Source organism: Meriones unguiculatus, chromosome 5 (assembly GCF_030254825.1).
Source record: "Meriones unguiculatus strain TT.TT164.6M chromosome 5, Bangor_MerUng_6.1, whole genome shotgun sequence".
Lineage (NCBI taxonomy): Eukaryota > Metazoa > Chordata > Mammalia > Rodentia > Muridae > Meriones > Meriones unguiculatus.
The window spans coordinates 119466590-119484840 of NC_083353.1; the positions used below are offsets into that span (position 1 = coordinate 119466590).

At 36.2% G+C, this 18251-nt stretch overlaps 1 protein-coding gene across 1 annotated transcript; it reads right to left on the reverse strand.

Moving 5' to 3' along the window:
* Positions 1-1251: 1251 nt before the first annotated feature.
* LOC110561441 (taste receptor type 2 member 125-like) lies at positions 1252-2232 on the reverse strand. Its single transcript, XM_021657862.1, has one exon. The coding sequence runs from the start codon at positions 2230-2232 to the stop codon at positions 1252-1254; it is 981 nt and encodes a 326-aa protein (XP_021513537.1).
* Positions 2233-18251: the final 16019 nt, after the last annotated feature.

Sequence of the window (18251 nt, forward strand, 5' to 3'; positions counted from 1 at the left end):
CCTGAGCTGTAGAACATGACAGCATCAAGCTGATATTCAGCTGTAAAATTTATTTCTACTGGATAGATTTCGTAGTGCTGGCAGGTACTATAGATGATACTAGAGAAGAATAGGAATGAGCGGTTTTATCCAACAGTAAACACTGCGGGAGAAAACAATGGTTACCCTGGTCAAACAGGTCCATTGGCAGAACAGTGGATCAAGTATCAAGGGAGCAATGAAACATTTTATAATTGGAAATAAGGCTTTTCTACAAGTTCAAAAAAGGTGGTGGTGGGGGGAAGAACTGGAGCTCTGATTTCTAAGTCAGGTGTGAGCCTTTATTTTTAACATATAAATTTAAACACATCTTCATTAAAATTGCTTTATGTAAAATTATAACTGTGTACATTAATATGGGTCTCACATACGTGAATACTATTCTTTCCTTAGAGACTCAGTTTAAAATCTTGAAAAATCCTATTCTTGATGAAAGTGCAGCTATGAATGGTAGTTTATTAAGCCAAATATGATGACTACAGCCTAGGAACATGGATTCAGAACATCTAAATATGTGTTCCAACACTAAGATAGTGCAGAAAGCTCTTAATAATCACAGAACAACAACAAAAAAGGTATATATTGTAAAATTTGCTAAATACATTGGTAGCAACCACAGGCAGACCAGTTAGACTAAACAAGGAAATCTGTGGAGGTTTAAGATGCTACTTCATGACACCTTTTTAGGTTTGGGAAAAAGCAGTTATTCTGCTCAGAATATATTCCAGAGATTTAACCTGCTAGTATAAAGGATGCTAGGCCAGACGCAGAGGAGTGGCTATTAAGTGAAGGGAAGGTATCTCCCGACAACTCATCTGTGGTTCAGTAAGACTCTAGCTAATTACAATAAAAAAAATTCTTATAAACAAATAAGCTCTCAGTAGAATCTTAGACATAGATGAAGCTTTTTCTCCCCAGGAGTGTCAATGTACATTATTATAATGATGGCAAAATTAATAATATATTTTGCAAAGTTCTAATTTTGAAGTAGGCTACATTCATGTCCCTTTCTGTGTGTTTATAAATATGCATATTTATAAATGGACTACTAAGTTTGTAACATGTTTGTATAGTGCTGATTCCAAATGTACTTTTATAAATGAAATGACATCGCAGACAACAAAAAATTATGGGAGAAAGCAAAGTTAAACATGAAGGAGTCTCTTAAGAATTGACTGTCCTTTAGAACATGCATGATGATCCAAAATCTTTTCAGGGACCGCAGGATCCTGCATCTTTGGTCCTGCACATCCGCCACCACAGCACAGAAAGGGAAGCCTGTCTCAGTTTAACACTTGCTAGAATCAGGACACAGGAGTGGCATGAAGAAAAAGTTATTCCAGTAACCACACTAAATAAAAGTATTATATAATTATCCTTCAATTGAGTGCTGCAGACATTTACTATAAGTGTAAGTAAAAAGATGGCATTAATAGAGAGGAAGGCAATCCCAGTTTTCAAGGCTTTCTCGTGAGCCAGGGTGTTGGAGTCTCTGGAGCCCCTGCTGCTGTCATGCATCTTCTTCTTGTGTTTCCACAAAGAAAAAATTAACAGTAGAAAAGCCACCAGCGACACAGTGAAGGGGATGCTGGCAAATACAGAGTTGGTGAATAAAATATGTTTGAGAAATGGAGTAGAGTTTCTTGAACTGAAGTTGTGAGGCGAGTCTCCTCTAGTGACATCAACCCAGACATCAACATGCGTGTTTATGACCATGATGTTTAAAAACAAAAGGGCCAGAGACAGCACCAGGGTTACTGAAACTACCTGCCTAATTCTCCATTTTAGGTAAAGAAAAATTGAATTCGAAAACTTGACTATCTTTAGAAGGTAAACAATGCTGAGTTGTGTAGAAAGCCAAAGATTAAAATGACTGGTCACAACCCAGGCAATGTTGGTCAGTCTTGTTACGATTTCCGTCAGTTTTACTGAGTGAGTAAGAAAAAGCAATATATTTACTTCTACAAGCCAAAGCTGAGCAACTCTGGAGACTGCCAGAGCAGTGATGATTTCATCCACTGGAGAGATCTTTCTTCTCTGAACCCAGTCCAGACAATTCACCAGTGCTATGAATCCATTTAACAGGTTCCCAATGAAGAATTCAAAAATAAAAATGGTCATAACCATGTTCTTTATAGCATCCATAGCCTGTAAGAGAATCCCACAGTGTCTGTTACTTGTCACTACATTCATCTAAGATGCTCTTTCTATTTGATAAATGAAAAATTCTCTCTTTGAAATCTCACACAGGCATTGCAAAATCAGGGAACATTAAAGGGATTTTAATGGCTGGCTTCAGAGTTTTCTTCAGGAAAACATGTTGCACAGTCTAGCTGAGTTTTGTCTAAATAACAGATAGCTTATATAAAATAACCTGTGGTCTTTTGCAGCTGGTGATAAAGGAAATGCTGGATTTTCATGTGCCCCTATGCAAACAAAATACATTATTATGTTCCTTTGCTTTTTCCCCATTTATAAATATTTTGATCTGGTCATTTGTTTTCAGGGACAACTAACATCACAAAATTTAAACAAGCCTAACAAGAGTATTAGCAGATAGGATGGGGTATGTTGATACACAATTTAATTTTAGAGGCAGTGTCTCAAGAGGCAGTGTTAGGTGATTTTCAATGAGTTTGAAGCCAGATTGGTCTACATAGGTCTATAGCCTCTACATATTAAGGACCTGTCTCAAAAAAGTACTGGTTTGTACACAGAACTTTCTAAATATTTAGGATTTATAATATCTATGGTCTGTATGGTAATATTATCTAAAAGTATAATCATTGTGTAGTAGTCTCCTGGAGAAATTATTCTGAAAATGATATTTATTAAATACTTTGCTTTTAATAAGTGCATGCATGAGCACTTACATACATACAGACGTATGCACATACATACATACATATGTATACATACATACATATAACAAACTTATATTTGTTTTTTTCTTCAGTAATTTTATGTTTTTTACTAGTTCAGGATTTAGTATCAATCTACCTCATGCTCAAGGCCATGAGAGGTAAGACAGTGTTTTCAAAATCCTTCAGTTAATATTATACCATGAATGTAAATATTCAGTAAACAGTGGAGTATTTTATGAGCACATGAAAAATGCTGGAAAACTATTCATGGTAATATTAAACAAAACTTAACCTTATTAGCTGACTCTCCTTAGCCCAGTAGGGCTGATAGCTCTACAAGTACCAAAGCCTTCAAATTTATTCACCTCCTTTCCTTTCTCACCAGCATCTGCCCTATGGCTGGAGGCAGAGCTACTAAGGTTGATCAAAGATTTCATGTTTCTGCTTTGCATGAAAAGCAAGTGGAATAACCCAATTGTTCTTCTTTAATAGCCAAGTTCTTGATAAATAACTAAAGAAAGTAATGCTGCAAATGCTAGCAAAGACATGAAAAAAATCCCATCATTAAGTTCACAGATGGCAGAGAAAGAGAAATAGGGCATTTTACTGCGAATGTCCTAGATACCAAGCTGAGTAAAGACAGAGCACCCAATATACAAAAATGCACATAATGCCCTAAGATGGAGAAAGGTATGTTGATAAAGAACATTAAATATCATATCCAATGTTTACATAAAACTTAAAAACTGACAAAATGTGTAATAACAGAGTTTATACAGGAAGGAACTTCTCTCTGACTCAGCTCAGCTTAGGTACCGAAGTTTAGTACTAAAAAGAAGACAAATCAAGAACAAATGATTACATGAAGACTTCAAGTGGAGAGAGTGGGAATACTAAAATTTCAAGTAGTTCAGGAAAAAAAAAGACAGAAAATGCTCTTTAAAATTGGCCAATCTCACCCTGAGGAGATTTACTTTGCTGTGGTACAGTGCCTTTTACTCTAAATGGGGAAACCTTAGGTTTTAATTCTATTCCCTATGGGAGACAATCTTCTCTAGAAAAGATAAGAATGTTAATAAGAATAATTCCCAGAAATAAGAGCTCCCAATGGATTAAGTCTACATCAGATAAATGCCTTCCTATGTTATTTAGGATGTTCTTGACATTCAAGAGATAGAGATTTAAATAATAAAATCCAAAAGTACTGAGTTACAAAATAAAGTGGAAAAGAACAAGAATTTAGCAAGATACACATATAGATGTTCATTACCTATAAGTAAAATCAATAATTTGCTAAAGTAACATGAACAACATAAAGTCACACTTCTGTAAAATCCCTAGAATATAATTACAAAATAAATATATTTGAAAAATATAAAAGGTATGATATGATGAGTCTACTTATATTCATAAGGTTTTTATTTAATAAACTTAAATGAAAGAGTTAATAGGCATTAACTCTTAAGAATTACTCAAAGTAGTACTTGGTAATTTTTCCAAGCAAGAAAAATTGCTTGGAAGCAAGAAGTTTACAGATTCTATCATATATCAAAATGACTGACTCCTTGACCTGGTAATCAAGATTAATTGTTATTTGTCAACTATATAAAGCAGATTTTTATATTAATATTCACAAAGCAAGACTGGAGATATGGCTCAGCAGTTGAGCATACTTACTGCTCTTACAGAGGAATGATGTGTGTTTCTCAGGATGCTTGTCCTGTCACTCCAAATATCCTGTTGCTACAGCTCCAGGTAGACAGGATAGCTCTGCTCACCAAAGGTACCCGGAATCACATGAACATGCCCACACAAAAACACATACATTGACACACAATCAAATATAAGAGCACAAAATAAAGTTCACAAAGCAAACCAAGTCAGAAGATGGCAGGAGCTAAGTTCATTGAAGAAAATACTTCATCTGAGATTTATAATGACTCAGTCAATGAAGCTCAGCAATACTCCTGACATATAACATAAAAAGAAATTCCGTAGTTTCCGTAGTGAAAATTACCCTCAGGAGAAGATGACATACAAAGCTTACTAAGTATCCATGGGTAGGCAAGTCCACTGTACCTGGTGTTGGTTTTTCATTGTGTCTAAAATTCTTCCAGTACCTGATCTCTGGATGTGGATTAAATGATTCAATTTCTCTTTAATACTATATGACTAGTCCATCAGAAAAAGCATGACAGCATGTTGAAGGGAAAGTGCAATGTTGCTTTTATGGAAAAACATTGTTATTGACAAGATAATTCACAATTACTCCTGTTTGTATAACTTGGATCAACATTAAAGGATGGAGTTTTTCATAGCTGATACAGCAATAGGCAGAATTCTCATTTGTTAGTACGTAAATTAAGACATATCCCTTTTCATAATTTTGATGTGCTTTGCTTTGCCTAACTTTTGCATAATTTGGGTTCAGGAAGCTTGGAGGCTGGGTAGCAGAATATAGAACCCTAATTAGAGACAATGTGCCAGAAGAGCTTAAGTTGATAAAATTTGGTTGGGTACAGGTGGCTTGGTTAGTTCTTTTTACTAGGTGTAATAACCATTTTGTGTGTGTGTGTGTGTGTGTGTGTGTGTGAATTTAAGGCTTTTATTTTTTTTATTGTTTATTATTATTAGTTACATTTTATTAACTCTGTATCCCAGCTGTATCCCGCTCCCTTATTCCCTCCCAATCCCACCCTCCCTCCCTCAGCTTCTCCCTGCCCCTTTCCAAGTTCACTGATTGAAGAGGACCTCCTCCCCTTTCGTCTGGCCCTGTTTTATCAGGTATCTTCAGGACTGGCTGCAAAGTCCTCCTCTGTGGCCTAGCAGAACTGCTCCTCCCTTGGGGGGTGGGGAGTCAAAATATTAGACTCATGTAGAAAGGTTTCTTTAAAAGTTTACCTTATGTATTTTAATTCCAAATCCTTCTACTTCTTCTAGGTACCAACAAGAATGCTAATCTTCCTTTCGGTGGACACATAGTTTTATTGTGTATAAGCCATCTATACACAATGTAGATCATCTCATCACCTCAACTACCACCCAGAAATTTCATTTATTTCCTGAAAAGACAATGAGTAACCAATTATTTTTGTTTTATGTTAATATGAAACAGTTATAGAGAACTGAAATTTAAATTCCCATTCCCACTCAGACTTCAGAGGCAGTAATATTTTCCAAGCATATCATTTATGTTTGAGGCTCTCTCAAAGATGTTTCTCTTTACTCTGTTTAATAATTAAATATTCATTGTTTAATTAACATATTCAGATATTTCTATACATGCCTTAATTCGGTGTGATTTTTTTAGAGGTACATTGTACAGAAAAATTGTTTCTGTACATTTACTTTAGAAAAGATACTTCATGTACTCCAAAGACTCCTCCCATACTTGAGAAATTTGCTCAATGGCATGTGTCTTCTCCAAAATTCTCTGCGCAAATTATTTGAGAGGAGGTTGGGAGTATTTTCTGATTACTAGACCATTGTGTCAGGGTCTGGAATGGAGAAGGAGTCCATTCTACTAATTTTAAGCACTGACAATGTCCATTTTATCTGAAACACACATGTTTGATGAATATATATGTTTGCACAGTGGCATTTTTCTTATTATGTGGAGTAGTTTTGTGTTTCTAAATCATCTATAGTAGCCTTTTGATTTTAGAAAAAAAGATGCTGGTTCTTACCACATCTAATTTTTCTTTCTTTTATGTTATTCATTTATTCTCTAATTATTACACCCATCAATATGTAGAAATCCTGCATATGTGTTCATAAGTTAAAGGGGGTTGAAACTAATTGGAAAAATGCAGCTGTTTATAAAACTCGTCATTTCCTAAAATAGAGCACATCAGGGTAGGCACAGCACCAAACTGTATCGGTGTTGTAAGCCCTTTAGAGAGAAAAGGGGAAGTTTATACAGTCATTTTGTTGTTGTTGTTGTTTCATAAAACAAAAACGTTCATTCATGATTTTTAAGGTCCAGGAAAGGTATGAAGTTGGTCCCCCACATTTACAAAAAAAATGACTATATGTATATAGTAAAAATTAAGAACTCAAGCTTGGTAATCATACTGTTAAAATGTTGTGCTAATTTGCATTGTCTAGCTCTAGGATTTTTTGATAAACTTTTTAACTTCTTTAACTTTCAGTTTCCTTGGGCTGCAAAGTGTTGATCTACATTTTCCAAAGGAAATACGATAATGCATGTAAATAATGAATGTTATTATCATTATAAATCAAACCAGTAAACAAATGCAGATACTCACAGCTGAACATTAGGCAGAACTCAGTGAATCCAGTGGAAGGAGAGGAAGCATAGTAGGAGTCAGAATGATCAAGGATAAGAACATTCACAGCATCAACAAACCTGGAGCATGACAGACTCAATAGGACTGAACTAACCATTGGGTAGCCTGTGTGGGTCTAACTTAGATCCTCTGTATCTATGTTATGGTTCTGTAACTTAATGGATTTGTGAGACTCCTAACAGAGGAAGTGGGAGCTGTTTAGAGTGGCTTTTGTTTTGTTTTGGCTACTTTTGGTATCCTTTTCTTCTACAGAGTTGCCTCATCCAGCCTTAATATGAGACAGGTCTTTTTTTTTTTTTTTTTTTTTTTTTTTGCAGTTTATTCAGGAACCTTGAACAATCATCTGACCCTGGGGAAAGCCAGCCCACAGCTTAAATAGCCTCTGGGTAGCCAACCCCAGCATGCCATGTGGGCAATGCAGATAGGTCCACATACATGGAAGCAAGCCAGATCCTCAGCCTTAGCCAAATGTGGAGTTGTTCGTGACAGAGAGCACTCACCATCGGGAAGGTGGAAGGCGGAAACCAGCTCCATCTTTAAGGCATAGCATTCCGCAGCTCTCTACAGTTCCCCCTTTTGGTTTTGGACGCATCAAGCAAGAGTAGAGGTCTGATCTCTGATATTAGAAATAAATTGGGACTTTGTACTGATGTTCATTTAGGTGTCATCCACCCAAAGAGACAGGTCTTATTGCAACTTGAAATGTTATTTTGGTTGCTATCCCTGGGAGATCCACTCTTCACTGACGTGAAATGGGGGAGGTAGTGGATGGTGACAGGATAGGTGGGAGGGAGGAACTGAAAGAGGAGGGAGGAGAAATTGTTGTCAGGGTGCAATACATGAGAAAATAAATTAATTTTAATGTCAAAACCAAATAGCTAAACAAAGAATTATCTATAGAGGGATATCGAATGGCAGAGAAACACTTAAAGAAATGCTCACTGTCCTTAGTCATCACAGATGTATCCCATAGCAGCTCAGTGTCCAAGTGGGCTCCCTAGTAATGGGAAGAGGGACTGTCTCTGACATGAATTCAGTGGCTGACTCTTTGATCACCTCTGCCTGAAGGGGGAGCAGCCTTACCAGGCCACAGAGAAAGACAATGCAGTTAGTTCTGATGACACCTGATAGGCTAGGGTCAGAGGGAAGGGGAGGAGGTCCTCCCTATCAGTAGACTTGGAGAGGGACATGGAAGGAGATGAGGGAGGGAGGATAGGATTGGGAGGGAATGAGGGAAGGAGCTAGAGCTAGGATGTAAGGTGAATAAAATGTAATTAATAGAAAAATAAAAATTAAAACAAAGTAAATAAACCAACCACACCTGAGTAAACATTTGTACTAGCTCTTGTTTTAAATTGCTTTGAGACTCCAGCCCTTGGACTTCATGTTCTGTCCCATGTCTTTCACAGAAACCTCTGCTTCATTAGGTAACATGCCTGTTCTAGAGACCCTAGAGGCAACCTAGACAGCCTAAATCCAAGAGGTTACACAGGCCACAAAAACTCCAGAAGGGATACCCTAACTGGACCTGAAGAGTCCACTGATAAGGGAGATCCTCCTTCCTCTACTATAGGACCCTAGCCTAACAGGTCTCGTTTTTTTTTTGTTTGTTTGTTTTTGTTTTTTTTGTTTTGTTTTGTTTTTTGTTTCCTGTGGCCTGACAAGGCTGTTGTTAGCCAGGGAAATAATAAAAAATACTGGCCATTAAGTCTACATCACAGACAGGCCCTGATCTTCTTACTAGGTAACCCATAAAGTGACTGAGCTGCCTATGGGCTGCATCTGAGCAAGGGTCTAGATCCTCTCCATGCATGGTCTTGGTTGCACATGGGTTTCTGCAGGCTCCCCTAGACCAAGATTTTTGTTTTGTTTTGTTTTGGCTCTGTTGATCTCCTTGTGTAGCTTCAGGTCTTTCTAGCTTTCCCTTATTCCATAAGATTCCCTGCAGTATGCCCAAAGTTTTGCTATGAGTCTTAGCAACTGTGTTGATACCCTGCTGGGTAGATTCTTTCAGAGGCCCTTTGTGGTAGCCTCCTGTCCTGTTCCCTGTCTTCTCCTGCTTCCAATGTCTATCCTGTTTGCCCTTCTGAATGAAGATTAAGCATCTTCCCTAGAGTTCTCCCTGTTGTTTAGCTTCTTTAGGACTATAGATTTTAGCATGTTTATCCTATATTGTATGGCTAATATCCACTTATAATTGAATGTATATCATGTGTGCCCTTCTCTTCTGGGTTTTCCTTTTTCAGATTCATCTTTTCTAGGTTCATCCATTTGTCTGCATACTTTTTGATTTCCTTGTTTTTAATTGCTGAATGGTATTCCATTGCGTATATGTACCATAATTTTTGTATCCATGCCTCAGTTGAGGGACATCTAGGTTGTTTCCAGATTCTGGTTATTATGAATAAAGCTGTTATGGACATAATTGAACAAATGTTCTTGTTGAATGATAGAGCATCTTTCAGATATATGGCCAGAAGTAGTATAGCTGGATCTTGAGGTAGTACTATTCCTAATTTTCTGAGAAAGTGCCAGATTGATTTCCAAGGTGATTGTACAAGTTTACATTCCCACCAGCCCTGGAAGAGGGTTCCCGTTTCTCCACACCCTCTCCAGCATGTGTTGTCACTTGAATTTTTGATCTTACCCATTCTGATGGGTGTAAAGTGAAATCTTGTTGAGATATATATATATATATATATATATATATTGCTTAAACTCATTATGATTTTAATTGCTAGTATACTAGGCACAAAGGTTGAATAGAACAGAGCTTTATTATACCCACTCAAAAAGAGGATTAAGTTGAAGACCTCTTGTCCACATGGAGTTCAGCAGAACACCATGGTAATAGGAACATGACGTGATAGAGTGAGGACCATCCTTACTTTATAAAAAGGAGGGTGCAGAAACATAGACAGGAAAAGTGGGGAGGTCATCGACAGGGAACACCCAAGGATCTACTCCAAAGACCTTGGAGCATGTGTCTCCAGAACATAACAAAATAACAACACCAGTTTAAGACTAATCCCCAATGCATGATCTTAATGAGGTATTTCACATTCATATCATCACTCTGTGATAGTTACACAGGTCTTATATTGTTACATGATATATAATGTACAGGCTTACATACATATTTATGTGTAAATTTATGTGTAAAAATGGCATATATAGATATATATGTATGTATTCTTGACCGTATATTTGAAAAAAAGTGATATATGAGAGAAAGTTTTATTTGGCTCATGGTTTTATGATCAGTCCATCATTTTGAAGAAGGTATGATCATAGAAGAAGTTCTCAGCTTTGGCTGAAGAAGTGTGAGGTGCAGCCTGGATAGATGACTAAGAGAGTAGAAAAGAGGGAATGTCTGTTAAGTGCCTTTCTCCTTTCCCTCATTTCACTCAGTCCCTAGGCCACTGAATAGTACCTTGCACATTCATTGGGGATCTTCTATCCTAACTTAAAGCTACCTGGTAGATATCCCAAGGATATACACAGAAGAATGTGTTGTTGAAGTCCTTTCCCATTTGTCAATTCAACCAAGTTGAGAAAATTAAACTTTCCAAAAGTTACTTTTGAGAAGTTGATATCCAAACACATATTTTATTTTAAACCAAAACATTCTACTCCTGACCATAAAGTCTAGTTTATTTCTAAGATTCCTCAGTGTCTGAAAAATCCAAACACTTCAAAAGTTTAGTGTCCTTCCATAAGGATTCCAGAACTCTGCCCAAAGTTTGGGTATGAGTCTCATATCTCCTTCAATACCCTGGTGGGTAGAGACTTACATAGGTCCTCTGTGTCTTCTCCTACTTTCGATGTCTATCCTGTTTGCCCTTCTGAATGAGGATTAAGCCTCTTCCCTAGGGTCCTCCCTGTTGTTTAGCTTCTTTGGGACTATAGATTTTAGCATGATTATCTTACATTATATGGCTAATATACTCTTACAAGTGAGTATATACCATGTGTGTCTTTCTGCTTTGGGGTTACTTCACTCAGGATCATCTTTTCTAGTTCCCTCCATTTGTCTGCAAATTTCATGATTTCCCTGTTTTTAATTGCTGACTAGTATTCTATTCTGTAAATGTACCACAATTTCTGTATCCATTCCTTTGTTGAGGGATATCTCACCTTCTCTCTCTCATCTCCCCCCCTGTCCCTCCCCAAGTCCACTAATAGGTGAGGTCCTCCTCCCCTTCCCTATGACCGTAGCCATTCTTAGCAAATTTAACCCTATGTACTTTGATGATATACAGTCTTTCACCCATCAGCAGAAAGTTGACATTGCTTATTCATGATTGGGCAGATCAGGAAACAGACAAAGAAATAAAAGTGTTTAGATGAAGTTCTATTTCTTCATGTTTATTCAGTCCAGGATTCCTGGCCAGGGTATAGCAGTACTTACCTTCAGGTTGAGTCTTTGCTCCTCAGTTTACTCTATCTTGAAAGGGCTTCACATGTATATCCAAAGTTGTACTTCATGAAGACTGTTGATGTCTATTACTTCAATTAAACTGACAGCTGATTTTACCCATCAAAATATATATGCAGTATGAATATATATATATATATATATGTTTCATATATGTTGGTGTTCATGAAGGATGATAACAATGCCCTCAGATACCAAGGAGTAACTGTCTTTTCTTCATGTTATAATTTAGTTTAGTATATTAATTTGGGGGTAATGCTGCCTATACTTAGTAATACATCATTTTGCCATTATCTAGCTGTGAGATCTAACACAAAATACTTTCAATTTGTCTAACTTCCTTTTTTCTTTGCATATCAAAAGTTGTGGTATTTAGACTACTGGTTGGTTGAAGGAGAGGAAAGATTTTAAGTGACAGAGGAGATGGATAATACAAAAAAAACAGTATCTTCCAGACACAACAAGGTTGCTGGCCATTAGAACTCACAAAGACTGTGCCAGCATGCATAATGTCTACATGCATCAAAAACAGACTGGGTCTCAACTCTGAGATGAGGAAGCAGATTCAGGCCCCACAACAATGAGCAGTATGGTAAGATGTCACTAAGGGTACAATAGTGGCACTCACATATTGATGGAAATTAACAGCTGCCAAATTGGACTTCAGCTTACTCAACACAGAAAAAAAAAATGCCTGGTACTGAAAACCTAACCAACAACAAGATGCTAATGAAACCATGGATTACGGAAGAGAAGCTGATGATCACCACTTAAACCAGCATAATTTATAACTCCATTTTAAAACTTAACCTTGTACCCTTGTGCTTTTGCCCTTCATCTGAGAAGCTTCTTTATGCAACAGAGAACAACAGTTGATCATAACACAAATGTCAACAAATCATCGGGTGGTCAGCTATAGAGGAGACATCTACAACACAATTTCTACTCTTAGGCTCAGGAACATGGAACATGTTCATTGAACATGTTAATTGAACATGGAACAGAAAAGTCCTAAGAGCCAAAGGACCAGGAAATCTGCTGTGAAATTGTCTTCTAGAAATAAATGTCTGGAAAGCTTCATCCATGATACCTCATCAATCTGATTACCTACACAAGACCTGAACAAGTACAATAACAGCAGACATTACAACAAAAAAGGGTAAAATCTCACAGGATATCATTCCAAAACAGAACTATAAGCAACTAATTCTGATAGCTGAAAACTAAGTTTTCATCAGGCATGAGACCTACAAATAATAATTCTATACGAAGTGGTTAGTCCTGAAATTATATACATATAAGCAACACTAAACAGACCAAACAAATAACACATGCAAATACATACATGACATGTATACATATATATGTATATATACATACATATGTATATGTATGTATATGTATGTATGTATGCATTAAGGAAAAAGACATCATGCATTTGAGAAGAAGCAAGGTGAGGAACATGGAAGGGGTGGAGGAAAGAAAGCAAAGAGCATAAATGAGGTAATTAAAGTTTAATTATTAAAATTTTTAAAAATTGAAAAGTTAATACTTAAAAATACATTTTATGTATATCAAATGATAGTTTTATTTGAAATAATATGTATGTATTTATATTTATTTTAGATTTCTGACATTTTTGTTTTGAACTTCAGTTCATATAATATTAATGGTATTTGTTACTGTGAAATTGTCTTCTATTCAAGGGATTTGCACTGATACAAATTTTAGTATCTGTGTATTAAAATACAGCCTTTTTGAACTACAAAAGTTGTCATTGGTTTGGTTAGTATTAATTCAGAATGTGTTCCTATAAATTGAAAAAGTTACAGGAATTAGAAAAATACTGGTAAACACAAGAGGAATAAATGCAAGCATTTTATATGAACTGAGTTTTTTCTCTAGAATGTGCAGGGTGGTACGAAAAATGAGTCCCAGGCCTGTGTATGCTTAAGATCTACATCTTTGGTCCTACACCTCAGCCACAGCAGCACAGAGAGAGAGAAACCACTTTCAGCTTTGCATTTGGAAGAATCAGGACCCAGGAGTGTACCAAAGAAAAAGCTCTTGCATGCTGTGTGAACAAAGCAGCAGCTTTCTCTCCAGAAACTTCAAATTTTAACAAGGGACAGAAAGAAAATGACATACAGGAGGAGGAGGAAAGTCTCACTCACTGTCTGCAAGGCTTTGATGTGGCCAGTGGTGCCAATGAATCCTTGGACACCATGCAACATCTTCTTCAGTTCCCATAAGGAGAAAATGAGCAGAAGAAAAGTGACCAGTGAACCAAGTTCGTGACAGAGGCAGCCTCTGCTCCCCTTACTTGGAGACCCACATGGAGACTGAGCAGCCTGTTGGCTACCTCTGAGCAAGGGGGTCTAGGTCCTTTCCATGCATGATCCTTGTTTGGTGTATCAGTCTCTGCAGGAGCCCCTGAACTCAGATTTTTTAGCTTTGTTTGTCTCCTTATGGAGCTCTTGTTCTCTCAGTGTCTTTCTGTGTCCCCAGTAACATCTTTCTATGTTCCAGTAGGGAAGGGGATGGGGAGGAAGGAGGAGAGGGGGTGGGACAGGAGGAGTTGAGAGAGTGGGCTACAATCAGGATATAAAACGAATAAATTGTAAAAAGTTAAAAAATAAAACAAAGACAAAAAGAAAAAAAAGTGACCAGTGACTCACAAAAAGATAAGAACCTAGAGTGCTGACAAAGAAAAGATGTCTGTAGAGATATGTGCACATCAAATTCAAGCTGTAAGACATGTTAACTTTTTATTCGGCTATCAAAATATTCAACTGTGTATTCATATCTATAATGTTTAAAAACAATAGAACCAATGACACCAACAGTGACACTGTAACCACTGTTATAACTCTAACCTTAAAGTGAATGAAAATAATTTGAGAAAATTTGCTTTCTTGAGAAAATAAAAGATGCAAAGACTTGTTGCAAACCAGTTGCTAAAATGACTGAAAACTGTCCAGATATTACAAAACATTCTAACCATTTTTGTCAGTGATTCATGTCCCTGGGGAGATCACAGATAGCCATCAATTCAGTAATACTAATTAAAGCACAGCGATCCTGGAGTCAGCTAGAGCAGTGAGGGTGTGATCCAGTGATGAAACCTGTCTTCTCTTGACCCAGTCCATGATCACCAATGTTATAAATCCATTTTCAAAGATTCCAAATAACTGTAAATGGGCTCTGCTAGACTCAGCTCTTCCTCAAGTGAATGCCCAGTCTCTTAAATCACTGCTTTATACTTGCTAATATAAATATATACTTGCTAATATAATAAAATGTTCTAAACTGTTCTAAAGGCCTCGTTCCCTGCTCTTTAGACAACTCACATGGATAATATCAAACAACCGATCAAGTCTCACTCATAACATCATACATTGGAATGAAAGCCTTGTCATCACTCAGACAGTTGAACTGAGTGTCATACTGATGATGTGTGTATTTTGTAACAGCCTAGAAATGTTTGCAAATTATGAGGGAAATGCTGAGTTCTCTTATACTAAGATGCAAATAGAATACAAGGATATTGCCTCATTTTGCTCATTTTTATTTGCATATATTAGCCCCGTTATTTGAGTACTGGGAAAGTCATACTAGATAATTCCAGCATAGACACAAGGCAATCATATGACCTTGTATATCCCCTTAACACTTCCTCTGTTAAAAAATTTAATGTAAGTTTCATTTGAGAAGCCACGTGTACACTGAACAAATATTTTAAACAAATGCTCAACTGTAGCACATAAAATGTTACCAAATATTTTCCATTTTTTTCCTGAGATAGTATTTATCACTTATTTTTATAAAGATCAATGTAGGTGTCAACAAACATACTATACCATAAACATACATTTATTTGAACTCACAAACCCTTTGGATTCACAACAGTCATTCAGTTCATTCTCCATTTTAGTGAAACTTTTTATTGGTTCTTTGCGAATTTCACATTATAGGTCCCAATCCCACTTATCTTCTCCTCCCTTTGTACTGGCCCTCTACCCTTACAACCTTTCCCCCATAACAGAGAAAAAAGAAAGTGTGGAAGCTAACATAATTTCTTCTGCATGCTAAAGATGTATCTTTATACACAGAGAAAACTGCAGCTCTCATTACTCAAAAAAACAAACTTCTCTTTGCAAAAGATAGAAACCATTACCAATATACAAAACAGATCAAAAGGCAGAAAAGAAGTGATTCATGGTGCCTAGTCCTAACTGATGTATTTACAACACAATTCCTGCACTTAAGTCTCAGGGAACACTGTGGAAAAGGGGGAAGAAAACCAAGAACAGGAAATCTACTGTGAATCTTCTAGAAATGTCAAGAAAGTTATATTGTGAATTCTCAAAACAACTTCTTAAACAAGGTCTTAACAGGGACAATACCAATAGACAAGCTACCATGGAAAAAGGAATTCTTGAAGGACCCCAACCCAAGAAAAAGGACTACAAGCAACTGTGGGTGAAAATAGTCAAATGGGTACCCTAGTAAAGGGAACAGGGCTCTTTGACCTCACCCCCCAAGGAAGGAGCAGCCCTACTAGGCCACAGAGGAGGACTTTGCAGCCAGTCCTGAATATACATGATAACCCAGTATCAGATGGAAGGGGAAGAGGTCCTCCCCTGTCAGGGGACTTGAAAAGGGACAGGGAGGAGATGAGGGAGGGAGGGTAGGATTGGGAGGGAAAGAGAGAGTGGGATACAGCAGGAATACAAAGTTAACAAACTGTAACTAATTTAAAAAAATAAAAAATAAATTGGAAAAAAAAAAAGAAAATAGTCTTCCTAAGAGAGTAACCCCTAATTAAGTTATCTAATATGAAGAGGTCTTCCCTGAAAGTATATATACATAAGTGATATTATAGTAACTGAATATACTGTATTTACATAATTTAAGCATGTATGTGCTTATATATATATATACATATATCTGCATATACATATATATGTATATAAAACAATTAAAATTGTTCATGAATTTGAGAGAAGGCAATGATAGAGTATATAAGAGGCACTGCAGGGAAGAAAGGAAAATATGAAAATGCTAGCAATTTAATGTCCTGCTAAGCCTTTTCATTATCAGAATCTTAGCTTCCTCACATGCCATGTGACAATGAAAGGTATGAAATGCACAGATTACCTGCTGTGTAAGTATTAAAGCATCTTATTTTATATTGAAAACATACACTTTAAATTATGTGATGTTTCTTCTTAAAATCTTTCCCAATAAATGGACAAAAAAAATAACTGAAATTTTTTGAGCTTTTGTGTCAGATCAAGGGCAGAATAGATATTTATAGTTTTTTAAACATATAAATTAATGAAAATATTATATAAAGAGAACAAAGAGCCATACCAAAAAACAGCAACTTGAAGAATTTCATTATTAAATGAAGTATAAAGTAAAATTCATTCCTAAAATATGCAATACCTATCTTCCTTTATACATAAACAGCACTGTTCACAGAGCATAGGGAATGTTTCCTTCTTCATATCTTTCTTGCACAAAAATTATTTTAAAACATTTTACCTTCTTTACAAATTCACTTATTTTTTTTGTTTGTGTTTTTCAATCAATCCTAACAACATGGAAACACATGAAACAATCCACATTTATTTCATGTTGGTTACTTATAACTTACTCTCAACTCTTGTTCCTATGACAACCTGTTTTTTCTCAACCTAGTAAAATGTAGACACATGACGTAATAGCGTGTTTGAAACTTGTAAGTTGAATCTTATATTTTAAATGATGGACAGCCTTTGTATTTCTAGTAATCCATATCTTAGATGTCATTTCTTATATAATATGTAAACACATTTCACATATAAAAATATTATTAAGTATATATCCTAGTTTGCTGTCTACTAGGGTAATAAACATCATGACCAAACGCAAATTTGGGAGGAAAGAGCCTATTTCAACTCATAACTTTGTCAATCTTGAAGGGAAATTAGGGAGTCGAGAAAGCAACCAGGAGGCAGAAACTGCTGCAAAGGTCATGGAGAAGGGCAGCTTACTGGCTTGTTCTCCATGAATTACTCAGTCTGGTTTCTTATACAACCCAGAACCACCACCCCAGAGGTGGCTCTACCCACAGTGAGTTGGGCATACCCATAACAACCATCAATCAAGAAAATATTCCACAGGCTTGCCAACTGTCTAACTGGACGGAGGTATTTTCTCAGTTGAAGTTTCTTCTCAGATCATCCAAGCTTGTGACAAGTTGAAAAAAAAGTAAGAAGTACAGTATAAAAAATTTAACAGTCTCCTTTAAAGAAGATGTGTAAATATATATCCTACATTTAAATTTTTCATTCTGAGATATTTAAAAGGAATAACTGGTATAAAAGTGATGTTTGAAATAATCGTTTCTTGCATTCAACTGATCTGCATTTATATAATTTTTATATCTAGATGCTAACAAATATGTTGAATATCTTCTACAAAGACTATAAAAGGCTTAGATAGCACCTATTCAAACCACTACCTTGTAAGTTTAAAAGATAACATACCATTTTATAACATTCAGAATTGAAAATTTATAAATACAATAAATTTTGGTAATCCAATTTTCCT